This window comes from Agelaius tricolor, unplaced genomic scaffold (genome assembly GCF_023055355.1).
Source record: "Agelaius tricolor isolate 1412-34295 unplaced genomic scaffold, bAgeTri1.0.p SCAF_2, whole genome shotgun sequence".
Lineage (NCBI taxonomy): Eukaryota > Metazoa > Chordata > Aves > Passeriformes > Icteridae > Agelaius > Agelaius tricolor.
The window spans coordinates 29,323,027-29,338,946 of record NW_027269262.1 but is presented as its reverse complement, the minus strand read 5'-3'; the positions used below and the strand labels follow the sequence as shown (position 1 = coordinate 29,338,946).

At 37.4% G+C, this 15,920-nt stretch overlaps 1 protein-coding gene across 3 annotated transcripts in view; it reads left to right on the top strand.

Annotated features, from left to right (window-relative positions):
• GALNT1 (polypeptide N-acetylgalactosaminyltransferase 1) overlaps positions 1-15,920 on the top strand; it is an 87,730-nt gene that overhangs the window by 46,579 nt on the left and 25,231 nt on the right. For 2 of the 3 annotated variants that reach the window (XM_071455044.1, XM_071455037.1), the window contains exon 4: positions 4,235-4,409. In XM_071455044.1, the coding sequence (XP_071311145.1) occupies positions 4,235-4,409 (175 nt within the window). Of the gene's footprint in view, positions 1-4,234; positions 4,410-10,361; positions 10,381-15,920 lie in introns of those variants that run through there. The other variant, XM_071455050.1, reaches the window with a different exon arrangement.

Genomic DNA, 15,920 nt, shown 5'->3' with positions numbered 1-15,920 from the left:
CTGTGCTCACTGATATTGCTGCTCTTTCTTCTCCCTGCTGTGACCACCCCAGAGGGGTTGGGAGAAAACTGGGGGAAGCCCTCTCCCAGTGCTCAGCTCTGAGGCTGCCTCACCTCCTCTGACGTGGATGGTGCACACCCCTTATCCAAAACACCGCACGTGTTCTTCCTATTGCCACATCTTCTGGGTGGTGGCTCCCTGTTTGTAATTCCTGAGGATTACTCAGTAAAAGCCACAAAGAGTAATTAATTGTTGTCTCTGGAAGGTGGCTGATGTAAGTTTAAATGCTGCTGTGAATTGGAAAGAAAATCATTTAACCTCAGTAAGCATCATCCATGTTATGTAATATTTTTTTCCAAATCTATTATTCATAGGATAGTTACTTGAGCATTATTGTTTTCATATGGGGATTGGCATTGCAATTTAGATTTCACAGCCTGGAACACAGCTTACTTAATAAATGTAAACAAGTTCCAGACTTAAAGAGAGGGTTCAAGCTGTTCTCTAACAGTACAATTAGGGACCATTCTTGTAAACAAAATATACCTAGGTGGTAGCATGGTTTTACTAATAAAGTTTTTTTTTTTTGTGTAGTTCTGTCTTATTTCTGTAAGAACCCTGAATGTCATCCCTCGGGTTCTGACTTCAATGGAGGTGAAATGAGTCATTCTTTACCCCCAGTTATAGGCTTCCTAAAGGTCTGATTGCAAAAAAACAACTTCCAGCTTTGGCACTTGATGTGGTTTCTAAATAAACTTTCAGATTCATCCTCTTTCCTTTTTTCTTTCTGACCTCAAGGTGCATTCCCCTTGTGTAATGATTAGAAGCCCTGGGTGCTGGGGAATCTTTCAAAATTAGGACCATTGAATTGCAAGAGTCATGTAATCTCAGCTCTTTGCTATTTACACTCTTCTTGGAGCAATGACAAAGTTAAACTAAGATCAGCCATTTTTGTCAATTGCCAATCAAGACCTTGCATTCTGAATTTGGAGCTCTGGTAAAAAAGGAATCTCTAAATTGTGTCTCGGTTCTAAATTATCTCATCTACATGAAAAAATCCTAAGAAGAAAAGTGAGCAATTTCAAGGTTTAATTATTGAAAATGTGAACCATTTGTCATAAATCAGTCTCATTCTATTAAGGCTGAGGTGTGTGTAAGAGGCAGAACTGCTCTGAACTTTTACCTGGCCAAAAAACTTCTTGTAATTATGGTAATGCCTCCAAAGGTGACTGGACTTGGCATTGGTCAGTTTATGTGGGCTCTAAAGACATCTCACCAGAAGAATTCACCCCTTTTTCCTGGCTTTAGATGGCCTTAGATTTTGAATTATCTGGTTTTTATTTGGCATATTGACTGGTAAAAAGAAATTTGTAGTCCAAAGAAATAAAGAGTTCCTGATTTTTTAATGAAGATCTGGAAAAGGTCAAGCCTTCTTTGAAACTAATGGTTTACTGATACAAATAAGAAATATCTGGAAATACATTACTAGATTTCTTATTTAATCAGGTGGTGATTCAGTCATTTATTTAGTTCTGAAACCTGTAGCTATAAATTTCATTTCTGTTTGTTAGAAGAATGCCATCAGTACATAGAGTCCTTCAAAGGAAATTTTTTTCTGTATTTAACTGACAAAAGAGCACTGTGGTTTGAATTCTTAACGATGCATTTATTACTAATTTTGGGATAACGTTGTTGGTTGGTGTTTCTGTGAAACCTACATGCGTCTGTGGGAAAACAGATAACCATAAAAAAACCCAAGAGAAGATGGTTCTCAGAAACTTGAGAGAACATCTTCTGATGGTTAACTTTTCTTGGAAAGTCATTGCCCTGCCTGTGCCTCAGCTTGACTGTCTGCATTTAGTGAGTTGCTCAAAATATCTGGATCTAGTTAGTTGTTGCTGGATTTTTCTGCAAGGAGAATGAGGTACTGAGGTGAAATGTGTAATCAAGCAGCATGTATTTACTAATGAAATTTAAAAATTCAACTGATGAATTTGTGGAATTTGTACATCAGTATCCAAGTCACTGATGTGCCAAACTCTCATCTTAACAGGAAGATCTGCAAATGTGAGAGATGTGCTTTTGGCTGATTTAGCTATTCAGTTTAACTGGTTTAGTGAAAGTTAAGAAAGAACTGGAAGTGTAAGTGAAACAGGAAATTAATTTTTTTCTTCTAAATAGTTCATTTTGTAGGATAAGACACTTGCTCCTCAGAACTCAGAAAAACATGCTGCATACAACTATATTCTGCTAGGGTTTTTAAAATTGTTTTAGTTATGTGGAACACCCATTGTTAAATCACTTTCTGTCTAAGTGAACCTATTGCTACACACTTAACAAAAGTTGCTGTGATAGCCCAGATAATAATACCACGCTGAATGTATAAAATTAAGCCCAAATAATTACTTTATTGTATAGCATAATTTTAAGTTAATTACCCCCCCAGAAGGCACAAATTCTAGTTGAAAAGGTTATGCAATTGCAAGTCAGCAGTTTTGGTGCAGGTTCCAGCCGTCCCTTCTGAAGAGGCAGAGATGCAAAGCAGACTGCTTGCTCAGCTTAGCCTGTGGCTGGAACGAGCACCTCGGCCCATCTGCTCAGGACCTGCTGGAACACACTTACTCCATCAATTTTCACTGGATGAGTGGCTGGCTGGCAACTTCTAGGGTTTTATAGCTATCAAGGAGAGTTTGGTTAAAAGAAAGCACCCCTGTGATGGGAGGAGGATGGGAGGATTTTTCTCTGCTAAATGGTCCTGTGTGAATGCAACTACAGCAATCGCTTCAGGTACTTGAAAATGAAAGTTTCTCAAGGAGCACTTTGTGCTTGTTCCCTGTTAGCACTAAATGCAGACCAGCAAAAAGCCTCATTTATTAGTAATATATAAGTCTTAGTGTTTCAGCAAGGATGGAAGGCTCAGGCATTTTTTTAAAAAAAATTCTTTTTATTTGGCTGTTTACTCTCTGCCTAAGGTTTAATTACACTGTGCTACCCTAGATGCAAATTAAAGATAATTTGAAGTTAGGCTTGTTTCTTGGGGATTTGGTGTCTTTATTTTAAGATACTTTCTATTCCTTTGTTTAGATCTTAAATTGCTATTTTTTTAATTAAAACTTTTGCTGAATTTGTAAAGCAGTAATGTAGCTCAAATTCAGTATTTGAGCATTTCTGTTTGGGAGAAAAGTGAATGGTACTTGTAAAGAGATGTGTAACTTTTTAAAAACTGTTCTGATTTTTTTACATATTTGGTTTAAAACCCTAAATAATTTAAGAGTCTGAATTCCTTTTTGTCCCATTCTTCCTCTTCAGTTTGATCAGATATTTGATATTTAAATTTCTTTGGATTTCAGATGTGAAGTGTTACTGTCTTGATACTGTTTTGTTACTTATGTTAACCTTCAAAATGTAATTTTGTTGCATAAAAATAACATTAGTACAAACAAGAGAAATTGTTTCTAAACTGTTGCTGCCAATGTCATTCTGTCAAAATAAAAATGTGGAAATAGATGTAAAGCTACACTTTTACTTTAATTGAACCTTTACTGTTCTGGGACATTATTTATCACAGAGTCACAGAATAAGCTGAGTTGGAAGGGTTCCATCAGGGTAATTGAGTCCACCTCCTGGCCCTGCATAGGACACCCTGAGAGTCCCACCGTGTGCTTGACACTCTTGTTCAAAGACTTCTTGAGCTCTGTCAGGCTGGTGCTGTGACCATTTCCCTGGGGAGCCTGTTCCAGTGCCCCAACACCCTCTGGATGGAAAACCTTTTCTAGTATCATATCTAAACCTCCCCAGACACAACTTCAGGCCATTCCCTTGGGTGCTGTCACTGTCACCACAGAGAAGACATCAGTGCCTGCCCCTCCTCTTCCCCTCGTGAAGAAGTTGCAGACTGCAATGAGGTCTCCCCTCATTTATATCCCAGATTTTTCTTGCACATGCAGGCTTTCCTGGAAAAGTTGAATTTTCCTTTGCAGGAACTTTATAAAGTCAATTATGATGTAATGGTGGATAGAAATAAATCTTTATTGGTTTTTTACATGAATTGTGGTGTGTAAGAAAAGCACTTAACTATTTCTGTTAAACTCCCAAATGTGAAGATTTGTTTTCACTTTCAAAACCTGGTGGGTTTAGGACTGTTCTAAATGTGAGCACTCCTACAGTGTAAATTAATTTGTAAACAAACAAACACAAGCTTAAAAGGAGTTAGTAACATTTTATTTTTTCAAAGTTCCAGAACCCATGCAAAAACCACATGAAGGACCTGGAGAGATGGGGAAGCCTGTGGTCATTCCAAAAGAGGAGCAAGAGAAAATGAAAGAAATGTTTAAAATAAATCAATTTAATTTAATGGCAAGTGAAATGATTGCACTCAACAGATCTTTACCTGATGTCAGGTTAGAAGGGTAAGTACTTTCTGTTGTATTTAAAAATGTACTCTCTTTAAATGAAGAACGTGTGAAGACTAATCCAAAAGAACAGTACAGGTCTCTAAGATATTACCATTCAAGCAAACAGTTGGAGGATTTCCTGTTTACAAGATACTTATTAGTAAAATAAGATGGACCAACAGAAACCAGTTTTCTTAAGTGTTATTTAACTTTGAATCTGATTATAAGTATGAAGCCTGTTCAGGGAATGGAAATTAATTTGGCTGAAGGAAAGTTAACTCTAGCATCGGCGTTTCAGGAAAAAATCATTTGTTTCAAAAATTCATGCATTGCTTGTAATGAGTCAGACTAAAATCCTGCCTTATATAAAATAAAAGAGATTGGGTGATGAGAGAAATACTTCAAAAATTTTCTTACCTAATGAAATGTGCAAAGGCTCATTTAGATTGCATTATAATGTTTTATAATATCCATCTGGTTTGGTTTTGATCTTGTCTCTAGAATATTGATCCTTTCAGAGCTATTTGAGTCATAAGTAATTAAAAAGAAAATTGTAGCCTTGTTTTAACAAAAAATAAGATTGCTTTACTCTCCTGGGACTATGACAGGATAGATGATGACTCCCCCCCACCTCAACCCCTCTTCTTTATGAAAGGGGCATTCAGGTTGAATAAAACTTATGAAACAAAATTTTCCTAATTATCTACATTATCTTCTTGCAAGAATAATTTCTTTAGAAGCTCTGCTTTGCTGCTGTATATACAAGGCCTAGCTCCTGGATGAATTGTTTTCATCTCCTCTGTCAGAAGATAATATTAGCAGAGTGAGATGAAGCTCTTGCTGCTTTTCATTTTTAATGAGTGATAAAGAACTGGTTTGTAGGTGCCTTCATCTGTTGTGATGAAAGTGATTCTGTGAGTTCCTGGTAGGGCTGGTGTTCTTGATGCATTGCTGGTGTTCCTAATAATGAAGGCATATTTTTCAAAATATGATTTCACAAGATTGAAATAATGTATTTTAATTTTTAATCGATTTTCAAATATGAAAACATACTTTTGAGGCTCTAAAAAGTTGACTTAATCGTTACCTTTGTGAGGTCTAGACTTTGAATTAGACAAAAATGGAAAAAGAAATTGTTGTAAACTATTAAAAAATTATTACCTAAAAAACCCTAAAAATTATTACCTAAAAATTATTACCATCACTCAGGTTTGCAAGCAATTGAATTTGCTATTTCAAAATCCAGTTTAGCAAAATAGAAATTTTTGTTTTTCACATTTGGCTATGTTCTGCAGTTATTGTGTTTCACAGTCAGACATGTGCTATAAGTTTTGTAGTGTTGCATTTGCTTCTCTTTTCCATTTTTTCTGGATACAATACTCTCATTATACTCAAAGTGTGAAAGTGGAATCTTAGTATAAAATTTTAGGTATAGTCTCAGGACAGAGTTGTTTTTTTCTGTTCTTGTAAGTTCCAGCCAAAATTTTAACATTTATGTGTGTATTCATTTTTAGTAGTTTTTGAGACAAAAATGCTTCCCAAAAATCTCTTCCATTTGTCATCTTTTCAACGTGTACTCTATAAGGTCATGGTAATTAAGAAGTCATGGAGAATGTTAACCTTTCTCTTTCAAATTTGAGAATAATACTGTGTTTACAATGCAAGGGTGTCTTAATCTGTATCTGTGGCTCAGTATTACTCTTTGAGAACGCTGTAACCATTTTCAGAATTGTGAACGCTATAAATACACTCTGGTGTTGTGTGTATGTCTGATGAAACTATTTATCTGATTAGTCAAAATACTCCAAAGTCAAAAACACTCTGTGCTGCATTAGTGGAATTACTTCTGTTATAATTCATTCTATCTACGTCCCTGGTAATATGGAAATAGTTTGTGGAGAAGGAGAATGGGTAATTTTTAATCATTCCTTACCACATTTATGTGCCTACAGCACAGCTGCCAGTAGTGCTTTCAATCAAGGTTTTGAAAAAGCAGGATATGTTCAAAGGCACGCTTAGCTGTTCAACCATGTAATTATTTTCTTCACAAGTTTTGTGGGTTGCTTCCTTTAATGTGGTGTGGCGGGAAGAAGTGATTATTTCAAGTCCTCTAATTCTCCAGCATGTCAGTTTTTTTGAAGTACAGAAGCCTGCAGAGGTTTTGCCTAGCGGTTAATCATTGGAAAGCTCGTGGAATTAAGAGTGCCAGGACCAATTTGCCACATGTATTTAATGGGAATGGCATGACATGTCAGCTTGAGAGGAGTTTTTGAAGTAGACTGCTTCATCCTTCAATTAATTTCTAGTTCTGCCAAACCCCTATCACCTGTGCAAAAACAAGTGTGTTGGTCCTGGAGTGCTCATAGGTTATCTCTGCAGGTGATCCACTCTGGGCACTCTGTTTCTGTTTTGGCCAAGAAATTTTGTTCCCTTACTAGAAGAACAAAAATGTGAGCTTCTTTAATAACTTCTAGGCACTTCTCCAGCTAAGGGAACTCCTCAGTACAAGACATCTACAGAAGCTGGCATCTCTGCTCTGCCAAGTGTGCCCCAGCTGTATTTACAGGCTTATATCTATTTTTATTATTTGGCACAAAATTACTGCACACAGACACCTATAAAATCATTGACATGTGCCTGAATTGCTGGTCACTTTGTGTCTATAAACAGGAACCTTGCTCTACCTGTGTTTATTCCAGCTGAGTGTGATTTGCTCAACAGAAAAAGCTAAGCCAGAAGAAATTTTTTTAGCCTGGATACTTCCCTGAATCTGGACTGGGACATGTTAGTATAAAACTAATATGATGGACAAGGCTACAACCTCTGGAGGAAAGCTGTTGCAGGGGAAGAAGCAGCTGTGCATACCAGATTGATTTTAAGTTGTTAATAGAATTATTCTTGCAAGCATGTCTTATTCTAGCCTGTGAATCAATCATCAAAGTGGGAGTTGATTCACAGTTGCCAGGAAAATATGCAGCTGTGGGCTTGACATGACAGCAGAGAGTAAAAGATGGATGATCAGGAACACTGGTGTCTTGCCTTGATTTTGCTGAAGATGAGGGAGACAATGAATAAAATAGGTGCCAGTGAGTAAAGTACATGCTCAGCTGTGCCTGTGTGCCTTAGATTGGTGTTCAGACTGGAAAGGAGAGGGATTGAAAGCATGAAATTTGCACATGGTGTATGACTTGGTTTGGCTCTCAGTGCTGTTGGAGGTGACTTCAGAAACTGCTTTGCAAAATGAAGAATGAGTATTGTGTTCTAAGGCTGAGCTTTCCAGCCTGAACTCATTAGTTAGCAATTTGTGGAATATATAAAACTTTTAAGTAGACATTTGTTCCCTGTTGTGAGAGTTTAAACCAAATTCTGAGATTTTTTTTCCTCTTGAAAAGAGCTGCTTCAAACACTTTTTTCCCAGGCACAAGCAATCAAGTCTTTAAACAATGGAGGCATAGCTGCACAGAATGATTTTGTGTTCATGTGGGCTCTGGTTCCCACTGGAGCTGGTGATGCAGTGCTAGCAGGGTGTCATGTTTGCAGGTTGATGTTTCTTGGATTGGTGATGGGCTTCCCCAAGCAGACCTGCAGCAAGCAGGAGTATCCATGCTCCTTGCTGATCCCTCAGCAACCCTTTTTCCAAGGCTACAGGTTCTATACAATTTGTTGTAAAATATTTTCCTTTTCCTTTTTTCCAATTGGTATAATTTTGCCAGAATTAAGGGTATCAGGCATCTTATTATACCTCATTTAGTTCTGCAGAGAGTCTTGGATCTTTTAACTATCATTTTCTCAAACTGTACTCAGGAAGGTAGGTGTGCTGGTATTTTGAATGCTATAAATCATGTTAAGGTGTAATCAGAGTTTTTAGCCAGATGACCCTACATATTTTGAGTCAACTGTGTTTAAATCCATACAAATTACAACTTCAGCCACTTCATGGAAAAAAGAAAGGTGCATATCTCTGAGATCTTCATGTTTGACTGGTACATTAATGTTGTCAGATTGTATTATTGAAGGGTTTTTTTCTGGATCAAACTACCCTTCTCAGTTCCTGCTGCCAAGCTTACTTCCACAATTGGGAGGAAGGAGACAATTTTCCAAGTTAAAAGACATTCTTCTATGTTACGTGTATATTGTGGAGTTCATGACAATTATGCTGGTCCTCTCTGAGTAAATCTAGTAAAATAGTAATTCTGACTGATTCTGTCATCTCTTTGGTTAGAAAGAACAGAATTTAGATTTCAGCACTGTTAATTAGATGATACAATATAATTTTTTTCAGTTACCACAATGTAGTTTTCATATCTGTACTTTAAAAATGTAATGTAAAAAAGTATGACATATGCATGTGAGAATATACTGGAATATGGAATTTTAGCTTCTCAAAGTAAATTTATTTGCTCTATACTTTAGGATACTATAGTTGAATCAAAATATAACACATCCATAAAATTAACACAATCTCAATGTGAGGAAAATAGCTTTAGTAGAAGTATTCATAGTAAAACAAATGAAGGCACACATGCAAGAGTGTAGTCTTGGGACTCAAGTGGGATATTTCATAGGTGTTTTAAAAGACAGCACTCAAGGTGTTTGCTTCTATATGAGGCTTGTGAAAGTGTGCTTTCTACTTAGTTATTTAATTTAGGAGAATAGCTAAGGGGTAGTTTTATACTACATATAATTTGGTATGAATGTGAACTGCAGATGAAAGATGTTTTCTCATCACTTCTGTTGATACTAATCTGATGATTGTGTGGCCTGGGTGTTCACTGGCTGGATGGACACCAAAAAGTGCAAAAAAGTATAGTTTGTTGATTCAGCAAACTGAAGCAACCCACACAGCAGCCATATGACCACCAGATCTGGTGGAAAGAAGGGGATGAGACAAAACTGTAACGGCAAAAGGTGGGTTTATTGCTTTCGGCAACAGCCCACAATTGCACTGGATTATGTGGAATGTGGTGGGGAGAAAAGCTTTCTTATAGGACCTGAGCATTAAAATCCCCATAAGGCCATGGGGATTTAAGCTCCATAAATCGTTATATACTTTGTGAACTTTGGGTAATCATTTAGCTCAGGTCATAGTAATGTAAAGACAATAAAAAAAGAGCAAAATTGTCAACATAAGTGGTGGAAGACTCAAGAGCTTTTGACTTAAGCTAGAAATCCAGGCTGTTAATTAACCTGGCATCTGTAAAGAAATCTACTGACCTCATCACCAGCAGTGTAACTTTCAGCAATGTCATGGACATCTGAAAGCATGTGAGGTATTAAAGACTTTTCCATTCTTTCAAGCAGGAATGTTTTTTCATCTGGCTTTTGTGGTGCCTATAGCTTGTTACTGGCCCCTTGCAGAATCAATGTTTGGAATTGTTCTTGCTCACATTGATTTAGTGAGTTAGCTGAAAGAAATTCCCTATAAACCTTTTCCTTAGAGAAAGCTTAGAGGGGAAAAAAATAGCATTAAAAATCAGCTTATTTCCTGTAAACTGCTTTGGTTTTATTTTGGTGGTGGGAGGGGGTTACACTATACACACACTGATATATATATATATATATACCCAGATGTATATGTGCACAAACACTTGGCAGTCTCACAGTCTCATTCTTAATTGCAATCTTCCTATTCATGCTCATCCATTTTGGATGAGCTACCATATCCTGAAATTTATTTAGATTGTTAGGTCAGGTATGGAAAATAATTGGTCTAGAGATTTAGGTTCAATTTCAGTCTCTGAGGACAGAATTGGTTTTACTTCTGTCAAGAGATGCTTTTCTGTGATCGCTTTCAGGATAAGGAAAATAGTATTATTTTTGTGAAGTTCTGCTTGAATTCTGTAACCACAATGGTTTTAAGAACCATTTTGGATTTTGTTTTCAGGGTTTAAGAAGATTTCTACTTGACTCATGAGATAATGCGACCTTTCTTATATCCAAATCTTTGAGATCAGAAGAAAGGAAAATTTCATACTCTTGATGTCAGGTAAATTATGTAATACTATTGAAGGCAGATATTAAGCAGGCTGTGTTAAAATGTTTAAATAAGGATAAGGGATTTGCCTGCATCCAGGGCACCTGTTCAGAAAGAATAATTGAACTTGTGATATGAATTACAGAAAAGAATTCTGAATTACAGAAAAGAATTCTCTTCCTAAAAGGAATTGTTCTGATTTGATTGAAAGAACCAGATTCAGGGTAGTGTGAAGTTTTGTTGCAACCTTTTCTGCAGTGCTTTCTCTTTGTTCAGTTGCAAGTTAAAGGTGTGGTGGTATGCAAAAGCTGAGTAGTGAAATGTGGTTTGGCATGTTACAACAGCTAGTGATCCCATATCTCTCAGAAGACTTGCCTTTAGTCCTTTTAGCTGCATTGCTTCTATATGAAAATCAGATCTTTATCCAGCTTGATTGTCTTCAATTTAGGAGCTTGGAGTGTTCTTAAAATTTATGGAAAAAGCAGATTTATTAGCACCCCCTCTTAAATGGTATTATGAGGCTGCTGCTTATACTCTATGATCTTTGTGGGTCCCTTCCAACTCAGCACATTCTGGGTTTCTGTGATCCAGGAAAGACTAAGTCAGTGTTTACCAGAAAAACACCACATGGCTTGAGTCCTGGTGGTTCTTGATGTAGTGTTTTGACTTTTTCTCTGACACCCTGCTACAAGGCGTTCTCCCTTGATGGAAATATAGGTCAGTCTCAGCAGCTTCAGGGTGACTCTCAGAGTCTTATTTCAAAACTTGTTTTCACCTGGATTTAAGTACAGAGGAGGTTTCTCATTGGGCATAGCTGTGCCTTGGCTCTATAACATTAACTTTATTGCAGGCTATAACTTAAAGCACATGAACAGGTAAGCAATGGAATACTGACATTTTATAGCGCTGCAGTGGTATTCATCAGATATCAGTAATTAAACCTGAAGTTTCATGAGGGGAGTTCAGATTTTCTGATTTTGTTTTCTATCGATCTGGAATTAACTTTTTTAACCTCAAAGGAAAATAAATGTGTGTTTTCAAGTCAAAGGATACTGATGCTTACTTTCCAGAGACTCTCAATGTATTTTAATACTGAAATGTGAGTTGTTTGTACTGCATCAGTAATATGAAACAAATTTATTACAGAGGCTGTGCTGTGTAGTATTTCCTCAATACTTCAGCTCTAACCTGATTTTCAGCAAGACTTGGATTATTCCTATGTGTCATTGTCAAATTTAAGTCCTGAGGTGCAGTTTATTTATAACTGCAGTTTTTATTTATAACTGTTGTTTGTAGTATCCAAGATGAAAGATTGTATTAAATTTGTAAGATGACTAAACATGCTTCCCTTCCTGCCCCAATCTGTTGCTAGTTCAGCTTTCAAAAATGCATTGGCACTGTGTTATCATGCTGCACGTACGAGCACCAATCTGAGCTCCACTGGGATTTCCCAACTGAGCTGCTCAGTGCACAGGAGACACTTCTACTTGTGTTCCATCTCTGTCCTTTATCAGAGTGCTCTGGGCTCTGTGCACTGGACTAGAAAACAAGGATTGCATACATGTTTTACTGCTGTTAATGTTTTTGAGCCATTGTAAATTATTGCTCATAGCTTGTTCCTTTGAAAGGCTGGTGGAACAGGGAATAGAACTGGAAAGAAGTAGAGCAAATCATAGCTCAGGTAGTGTGTGACTCTGTTAATTTTCATGATTATTGTTTTGAACAATCCATGTTAAAAAAAGTTCCAATGTGTATCTTGTTCTCTTATTTCTCCTCTGTGGAGAATAACATGTTGGCAGCATCAGAAGGGGTAGAAATCTGCCCTGTTGTACTTTAGAAATTTAGCATTTATTTCTAATGTGGACTATAATTATGGCCTCATCTTCCTAGAAAATTATCTAAAATTTATTTCATATTTTGCCTCAGTGAATGAGGTTTTCCTCATTGTGTCTCACTGCATAAGCATTATGGTAGGGTCTAACTGATTTCCTACAAGACCTCTTCCCTGCTTGTAGCTTTGTTTGGGATGTGATTTTTTTTTTAGTCTATGAAAAGGTATTTAAGAGCTATCCAAATAGTAAATCCTTATTTTTCTCTTTCAGAAATGATTTAGTATGCTTTTGAAGGGTGTGCAGAGATCACTACTAACATTGTAAATATCTGTCTTTCAAGACTTGCCAACATTACACATGTAGCACTCAATCTTGGGTTTCAGGAATAATTTCTAAGTAAATTGATCCATGAATGCAATTTTAAAATATTGATAAAATGCCAAGTGCTATTCTGTAATAAGATGGCTGCACAGTTGCAGGGTTTTTCTAATGTCATATTTGGAATATTTGTCAAAGACCCAACAGTAAAATGAGAGAGGCAGCTTGAGGACAGCACAGGTGTTGTCCCAAGTTTCTGGAGTCTCTGCATGCCTGGCTGTGGCCAGAGTGAGTAGCTTTTTTATCTCTGATTGGACACTGAGGGGATCAGATAGGTATCAGAAGAATTTCGCCTTCTGATGAATTCAATGGAAGCATCTTGTAGGATCATCTGGTAGATTTCTTCTGCCCTTGCAGTGGTGAAATACATTTGTTCCCTTATTCCCTCACTGTATGAGAGAAGAGAAACTTCCAGTTCTGTCAGATGTGGAGATGGACTGAGTGTGTATGGTTGTGATGTTGTAGAAAGTGCAAAATGAAAAGTTGTCTTCTTTGCCTGCAAGTTTGTGCTGAAGCAACAATTAAACTCTGAGATTTAAGGGTTTAATTTTATTTGGACATAATTGCTGTACTTGTTGTCTGTTCTGGTTATTTTTGTAATGTCTCCTGTGGACTATTTGTACTCTGGGTTGAAAGAGAATGTAGGAAAGCAGTTTATTCAGAAGCTCTTCAGATGCATTTGAAGTAGCATCAGGTAGTTTTCAAGTGGTTATACTTAGTCCACTGAATAAAATTCTCTCAGGTTTTTTGTCTGAACATCTTCCTAGATAAAACCTGCAAAGCTTCTATGAAAGATTCTAATTACCTTCACAAAGAGTCACAATAATGGACAGACCAAACAAAACTCATAGTAGCTTTTAGCCTTTCATTTAAAAACCTTTTGTAATGGACTTAAAACTTTGGATTCTGGCTACAGGTGGTCAGGGACAACATGTATTTATTTTACTGTCATTGTTCTTCTTTAGCAGTGTTACAGATAAATGCTAGGATCTGTCCACCTTTCTTTGCTTCTCGTCCATTAAATTTGATTTCAAGTTATAAAGTATTCTGTCTTCTAACACTGCCCTGTGTTCTTGGGGAGATGTGGACTAAGTATGTAGTTGTAATGAACTGGGCCAAACTATTCTCATAGAATGACAGAATCATAGAATAATGGAACAGTATGGTTTGGGTTGAAAGGAACCTTAATGATCATCTAGTTCCAGCCCCTCTGCTCTGGACACTTTTCCCTAGACTGGATTGCTGAAAGTCCCATCCAGCCTGGGTGTGAACACTTCCCAGAGTCATCCACAACCTGGGCAACTTGTTCCAGTGTCTCATCACCCTCACACTAATGGATTTATTCCTATTATCTAATCTAAACTGACCCTATTTCAGTTTAAAGCCATTCTCCCTTCCCATGTCATTACAGACTCTTGTAAGAAGTCCCTCTCCAGCTCATTTATACCTGCTCTAGGTCCTGAAAGGTGCTATAAGGTCTCTCCAGAACCTTCTCTTCTCCAGGCTGAACAACCCCAGCTCTCTCTGCCTGTCTGCATAGGAGAGGTGCCCTCAGACATCTTTGTGGCTTTCCTCTGGACTTGCTTCAACAAGTGCATGTCCTTCTTATGTTGAAGGCCCCAGACCAGAATGCAGTACTCAGTATTCTGAATGTATGATGCACAATTGCAAAAAGATAAAATTCTGTGAAGAGTAAGTGTGAGCACCTTACAAAGGTCTTCAGAGGCAGAGTCATGTCTTTATAGTGGTGTTTTTGTAAAACAGCTTTACAAAGCCTGGTACTAAACTTAATTATTTTTTCTCACATCTGATTTGGATGGGGCATTAAAAGTCTTTGATAATTTTAATTCTATTTCTTATGTAATTTCCCCTTTACTTCTGTTGTGGTTTGACCTCGACTGACAACTAAGGCCCATGCAGCCACTTGCTCACTGCCCCCACAGTGTGCTGAGGGAGAGAATCAGAAGAGTAGAAGTGAAAAAACCCATGGGATGAGATATTCAGTTTAATAAGGAAAGCAAAAACCACATGTGTGGCAAGGAAGGTGGTACAAGGAATTAATGCAACTCTGCCCATGGGCAGGCAGGTGTTCAGCCATCTCCTGGGAAGCAGGGCTTCATCACCTGTAACAGTGACTTGGGAAGACAAATGTCATTACTCTGTATTTTAACAATCTGAGCTATTTTTTTTCTGTCTCTGTATTTAAAATATATGATTTTTTGGGGAGTTTCCACAATCTAAATAATATATGGAGTCACATTAGTTGAGAGTTTGCATAATCTACAGTGAATGCTGTAGATTAAAGGAGGGATGATGCATTCCATGAGGAGTAGACATTCTCAGCTGCTGTTTGGAGTCTTCATTAAATCACTGGGGATGGTATGCCTTCCTAATATTATGCACTCAATTTTAAAACAGTTTGAGGCATGATCCAACAAAAGGAACATAATGTATTAGTAGCTCATTAAAATTCAAATTGTCCTTAATTCATAGCCTGTGTGTCATACCCCTCATGGTTTTATTCTGCTTCTAATGTTGCATAACTTGGTTGAAACTAATGCTTTATTTTAAATTCTATAGTACTCCTTTCTGGGGTAATTTGTTTTCAAATGAAAGACAAAAGAATTCTTAATTTAAATGTTTGTTAATAGAATAAAACATGAGGTTTCCTTAGAACGCTAATGTCTAATCACGGGCATCAAGTGTTCTATTTTATTTGTCTTATGTTCTGCAGCAATATATTCCTGGGGCAGAAGGAGTTACCATTGTTTTCAGAATTCAAAACAGGAGGCTTTATTTGTATGTATTCATAGCAATTTGTACAGATATAGCTAAAGGGTGTATATATAGAAGGGCAGGTAAAAGAAATACTAAAAAACAGATCTCATGCTTTCAACCCTTTCAATTGTCTTGCCTGCATCAATGAATCCAGAATCATTTCATACCAAACACTTGTTAAGAACTTTCAAAAATGCCCAGCCAGTTTTGTTTTGTGACCACCCCTGTGTTACTCCTGGCAGCCTTTCAGGTGTTGGTAAACACGTGCCATGGGTTAAACCCAGCCAGCAGCCAAGTGCCAGTGCAGGGTCACTCCTAACCTGTTACCCCAGGAAGGGCTGAGCAAAATGGAGCAAAAATTCTCTCTCTATTCCCTGGAGGGTGAGAATAGACACACTCCATTTTGGCAAGGTGGAGATTCACCTTCTGCAGGACAGAGAGGAGGAATGCCTTGCAGTGGGGAGGAGGGTCCCCAAAAAACTCCTGTAGGCCTTCCTCTTAGTGCTAAAAAGCTTCCCCTCAATGGCAGATCTCAAATGTTTTGATATATTTATACTTCAGACA